We start from the raw sequence: 6,140 nt of genomic DNA on the forward strand, positions 1-6,140 counted from the left end.
ATATTCTAGTCCAGCTTAAGACCCCAGTGTTTCTTCTCTCCCTGCCTGCCTCCTTGTCTTCCTGTCTGCCTTCCTCCCTCCTTCCTTCCCTTCCGCTGTACTATTTGAACTCAGGTCATTACACTTGACAGGCTGACACTGCACCACTTGAGTTATGCCTCCATCCATGTTTTTCACTGGTAACTTCTGAATTAGGGATTCCCTTCATGTCTGGGCACATGCCTAAACCTGTTTTTAGGCTTCTCATCATTGATGGAAGTGTTTGCAGCTCAATTCAGCGTCTCTCTGTGGAGATGGAATCTTAGTGATTTTTTTGGTCTGATCTAGTTTGAAACCATGGTCCTCCCAATCTTAGCCTTCCAAATAGCTAAAGATGATAGGAGTGAGCCACTGGAAACCAGCTAGCAAAGCAGCTTTTGGTTTTGGAAGAGATCCCATATAGATTGAGATAACAGGTGAGTGTCATTGCACCCAACCAACTGTGGGTTAAAAAAGGCCAAGGACTAGATAGATCTTTGCACTGTCTAATAAAAATTTTCTCACTAATGGTATGTCCTGTGCTGGCCTTGAACTGTGATCCTCCCTTTTTCTACCTCCCAGTTAGCTAGGATTATAAGCAGAAGCCACTACCCCATACAGTTGGTAAATCAGCTTTTGATTTGAGAAGCTAAAGAACTTCAAGGAACACCAATATATTCCATTCAGTTACCAGTTATCCACTCAGCAAAAAGTCACTTCACAGCAACATGGCTACTGTGATTGATTTCCGAGTTTGGTCATTTTATCATATCTAAACTGCCTCCTGCCTTTGGTAGCACTATAACATTATGAAAGCATTTGGAAGCTCTGTATTACATACAGGTATATTATGTGAAATCATTAATTAAATCTTAAAGAAAATGTTTTAGCTGGGCATCCATGGCTCATGCCTATAAATCCTAGCTACTGAAGATGCTGAGATCAGAGGTTGGAAACTAGCCCAGACAGATTCACTAGACTCATCTTCAACTAGCCACCAAAGGCACAAACTGGAGTTATAGTTCGAGTGGTAGATACGTATCTATATATACCACATAAATATATCTATATATTTTCTCTAATACCTTATTTAAATATTTAGCCTGGGGGGGGTTGTACCTTGTAGTAAAGATACTCTTCACTTAACTGTATGAATAAGGTATATAGAAATGTTTAAGAACAATCTTAACAAATACCTAAAATATGGTTTTATCATGTTGTATTTGTCAAAAGTAAATGCAAAAACAGTATGAAAAGCAATAGTAATTAAAGGCCACCAAAGTGAGAGTCCTTCTCTGTCCATTCTCTCACTTTATTTCTTTGCCAGATTACTTTTACCTTGTCTGTACTTTCTACTTTTTAGTCTTTCTTTTTCACAGTGTAAACAGTACTCATGTTGGGCTCAGGACATGAAAAGCGAACTAGGCATGGTCCCACTCCTCACTGTTCCATTTTTTTCTTTCTCATTTGTTACGTATTAATTTCTCACCCTGAGCTTTACATCGTTCTAGTGCAGAGAATACAGACGTTTCCTCTAAAGTTTCTTTTTCTTCTGGCAACAGCATAAACAAGTTAATATAAAATGCCATTTTTGCTGCTTGTACATGCTGGGATGTTGAAGATGGGTAAAGGAAAATGACTGCTCCTTTTCACAGGTGATGAGGAGGGGCCTCTCCATGGAGAGGGCAGTAGCTTGAAGGACATACGCAGTAAGCCACAGAGAGTTGAGATGGAAGGTTTTAGCAGACAGAGGAAACAGCAGGTGCCAAGCCCTGTGGGAGTGTCTGTGCGTGATGGAGGAACAAGACAGCTGCTGTGGCAGTGAGGAACAAGAAGGACATGGGGATAGAGCCAGCCATACCAGGGTCTTGTAGGCAAGGACTTTGGATTGGAAGGTCTTGAAGTGAATGAGGTGTGGTACTTGAGCTTGTTTGAAGTCCCACCACTGGGTGTGTAGAGAAATAACTGAGAGAAGCACTGGATGGAAGCAGAGAGACCAGTTAGGAGCAGTGGGATCATTTAGGTGAGGTCAGAGATGTTCTGGAAGAGCAATAATCGCACAAGGAGTCGTAAGGAACATGCGCTTGAACTACGTGTTGAAGGAATGGCTGGATAACATTTACTATATATGATGGGTGTTGGGTTATGAACTTTAGTTTTCTGCCCTTCTTTCTCTTTCTACTGTAGAGAAAGTGGGAGAAACAGTCACAAAGGAATATTTCTGCGAGAATTTATTGGTGACCCACTTCTTGAAACTAGCATTGTAGAGTTACCTTTCATCTTCTGTCTACTCTGTCACACTTCAGTTCTGTTTGTCCCCTTTTAAAACTATAGTAGACTTTACGTTTTAGTGTAGAAAGTTCTTTATTTCTTTAGGGAACTGTATTTCATAAAGTTAATGACAATTAAATGAAGGGAAAAGCAATGACCAAAATTCTATTGTTTCAAATATATAGATTCAGAAAAAAAGTAGTCAAAGAAACAAAACTTGAAATGTTTAAAAAAACTATAATATTCAGACAATTTTATTTCCCTCTCAATTGAAGAAAGGATATTTATTTGTTATATTCTTTTTGTAAGATTATAGTATACATAAAAATAAACAATGTTAATAAGCTCTATTAAAATCATAATTTTCTAGTTGAATTATGTACAGAATTGTAGCATTTCTTACATTTTAGCAATTAATTAATGACAGTAGTTTTAGTTTGAATGTCTGTCAGCACTCTTAGGAATACACTGATTTTAAAGTTTTACCATTGACTGTCTCACTCAGGGAAGTGCCAGACACAGCTTCAGAATGTGACTCCTTAAACTCTTCCATTGGAAGGAAACAGTCTCCTCCTCCAAGCCTCGAGATATACCCAACAGTGTCTCCTCGAAAGATATCCAGAGATGAGCTCTCTCTAGAGGATTCTTCCAGAGGAGATTCGCCCATAACAGCAGATCTCTCCCGGGGCTCTCCTGATTGTGTGGGTCTGACAGAAACGAAGAGTATGATCTTCAGTCCTGCAAGCAAAGTGTACAATGGCATCTTGGAGAAATCCTGTAGTATGAACCAGCTTTCTAGTGGCATCCCGGTGCCTAAACCTCGCCACACATCATGTTCCTCCGCTGGCAACGACAGCAAACCAGTTCAGGAAGCCCCAAGTGTTACCAGGATAAGCAGCATCCCCCATGACCTTTGTCATAATGGAGAGAAAAGCAAAAAGCCATCAAAAATCAAAAGCCTTTTTAAGAAAAAGTCTAAGTGACCTGGCTGACTTGTTGGGATTCCATTTCAGTGGCACCTGTAAACGTTTTTTCTCCCACCCTTTACTTCCTGTCTTTGTTTTAATTTTAGGACTGTAACTCCATTGGGGCTTTCGAAACTGGATGCCATAGTGGAATGTCCGTCAAGGCAACTGTCTACTGTCTGCTTATTTACATGACCACATAGCCAATTCATCAAGTCAGTTATTACTGAACAATCATGAACAGATGAGACAGTTTACAGTCATTTTTGCCTATTTATTTCTGCATTTTTGATGGTGATGTATATACAATATTTTGTTGAAAGCCACTATGGACTTACAAGCTTTAATGGACTAGTAAGCCAGCATGGGCTTGCAAAAATTTCTTGTTTACCAGAGCATCTTCTTATCTTTCCACAGAGCTATTATGGACTAAATAACTTAAAAGAAGTGAAACTAATTGCACTACTGTTTTCCAGACTGGAAAAAACAATCTCTGCAAGTGAAACTGTATAGAGTTTATAAAATGACTATGGATAGGGGACTGTTTTCACTTTTAGATCAAAATGGGTTTTTAAGTAGAAACTAGGGTTTCTAATTGACTTGATTTCTGGAAACGAAAACCCATGCTTTTATTATGGGACGCTTCTTCAAAATGCATTTAATATAAAGGTTCAAGTCCTGCTGTAAAGATCATGTTTTGTTTTCCCCAGGGCTTTCACTGTGATTTACTGCATTTCAGGCTGTATGAAAAATTTAAATAATTTAAGGCGAGAAACCTCTTGATTCTTTATGCGAATGGAAGAGTTAAAGCTTGATTGGAGGACTTAAAACATTCACAAGCGAAATTGAGGTGGGAGTGTGGGGATTCAGACCCTTGTTTACAGACTTGGAATAACTGCAAAGGACTTACAGTGTGTGGAAAATTTGTACTGTGGAAAAGATAATAAATTGGAGACAATATTGTGTGGGACTGCTGATTTTCGTTGATAACACTCCACTAAGAACACTATGTTTTCTGGAGAGCTGTGTAAGCTGTCTTGTTGCTTAATTGCAATATGAGAAATAGTGATGTTTTTGGAAGTAAGTTGTCAACAAATTTTCTTTCTATTTTATATTGTCTGTCATATTTTTATGTAGTTTGAAATGTTTAAATGTTCTAATATCAAGATTAACAAATATAAATTTATGGTGCATTTAGATTGTGTTGTATTAATTTGTAAAGTTTGGTATTCATTAAATCAATAGGCTGTTGTAAAGCTTTCCTGTGACAAATGCCACATAGAGGCCCAAAGTGCATTGCCATCTGGGGAGTTCCTGTGTGTTCTGCCTTTAAACCTTCAGTCATGAAGGCTCTGATAAATGCACTGTGGATGGATGTTTGGAGAATCAGCAGATACACTTCAGCTAGAATGTGTTCTCTGCATAATGGCTAAAATGCATCACGTCTCACCCAGTGGTCTTTCAATGAAAATGCTGATTGATAAATGAGAAGTTTCTTTGATATTTGTGTCAAAGGAACCACTAATTACTAAGAGTATGGAGAGGTTCACAAAATCTCCTGTAAATTATGATTGTTTATTTTCCTTTGCTCCTGTTGCCAAAAACTACTAAGATTTTTAAATGATGTTTATATAGGCTGATACTTTTATATTTAACAGACTAAGTATTGTAAGGACAAACATTGACTGAAATGAAGATAGCATTTTGGATAATAAATACATAATAAAGATAATCTGAAAGGTAAGATTTTGGATCAAACTCTAAAGCTATCTAAAAAGGAGAAATAGTCATGCATAAAAAAGCTGAAAAGGTTAAGGGAATGCCTTACATTTCATTTTCATATAACCAGCAGGAGGGATTCTGCTCGTTGAAAATTTCCAAAGGGAAGAAAACTTTATTGATTGATAGAAAAGGTGAGCGCTGCTGAAGCATGGAGGCTGGGGGAGGGTGCGTGTACGTCTAGCTAGGTAACCGCTAGTCTCATCAGCATGGCCTGCGGGTCAGCCAGGTGCTCCTGAGCCTGGGGAGAGAACAGTTTCCATCAGGAAGTGTCCTGTGGGTGCAGCATTTTCCACATTCATTTCTAGATTTATCCAAGGAATATGTACTGCTTTATGTTGTTTACAATTTTAATTTCACATGAATACAGTACTCCGTACATTCAACAGGAAAGAAATGAATTTTGGAAAGTCATAATGATTTCTGTTTTATATCATTTATATAATTATAGCATTTTTATAATTTTTTAATTACCCACTTGTTTTATGTTAACATTTAAAAGTTATTGTGTCTTCTTGCTTTTAAAAGTAATAACTTACTCTTAAAAGGGTGAAAAAGAACATTAGTTATAGGAAAAGAATAAAAGAAAACAAGAGGAAGCAAATCAAATTCTACTACCCAAAAGAACTACTTCGAATATTTTGGTATGTTTTCTGCCAGATATTTTTCTACACATGGATGTATATTTTACATAATTGAAATCATATATTCATTTTCATATCATGCTTTTTCACTTAAGAATTTCTAAAAATCATTAAAATCCTTTATGAGCAACATGTTAATGGCTGTATAATGCTATTGTATGGATTTACCATAATCTCCTTAAACATTCTTGTATCATTAAACATTAGGTTGTTAACCAAATTCGTGAAATGTGGAGTGATAGCATGGAACATTTATTGAACACTTTATTGCCAGACACTGTTTTAAACTCATATAGTCTCAATTTTATATCAAACCCTGTAAGGTAGGTGCTTCTTAAAAAATTATTTAAAAATTTCCATTTGGCTGACGAACCACTAGCCCAGAAAATTAATAATTTGCTGCAGGTCACATAGCTAGTAATTGGGAGAACCATGTATTTAACTTTTAAGCCATCTAGTGTAT

At 37.1% G+C, this 6,140-nt stretch overlaps 1 protein-coding gene across 1 annotated transcript in view; it reads left to right on the top strand.

Annotated features, from left to right (window-relative positions):
- Positions 1 to 4,219, top strand: part of Stim2 (stromal interaction molecule 2) — a 33,594-nt gene extending 29,375 nt beyond the window's left edge. Inside the window, exon 12 of the mRNA XM_013009131.1 lies at positions 2,795 to 4,219. Coding sequence (XP_012864585.1) covers positions 2,795 to 3,272 — 478 coding nt within the window. The 3' untranslated portion in view covers positions 3,273 to 4,219. The remainder of the gene's footprint in view (positions 1 to 2,794) is intronic.
- Positions 4,220 to 6,140: the final 1,921 nt, after the last annotated feature.

This window comes from Dipodomys ordii, unplaced genomic scaffold (assembly GCF_000151885.1).
Source record: "Dipodomys ordii isolate 6190 unplaced genomic scaffold, Dord_2.0 Scaffold8, whole genome shotgun sequence".
Taxonomy (NCBI): Eukaryota; Metazoa; Chordata; class Mammalia; order Rodentia; family Heteromyidae; genus Dipodomys; species Dipodomys ordii.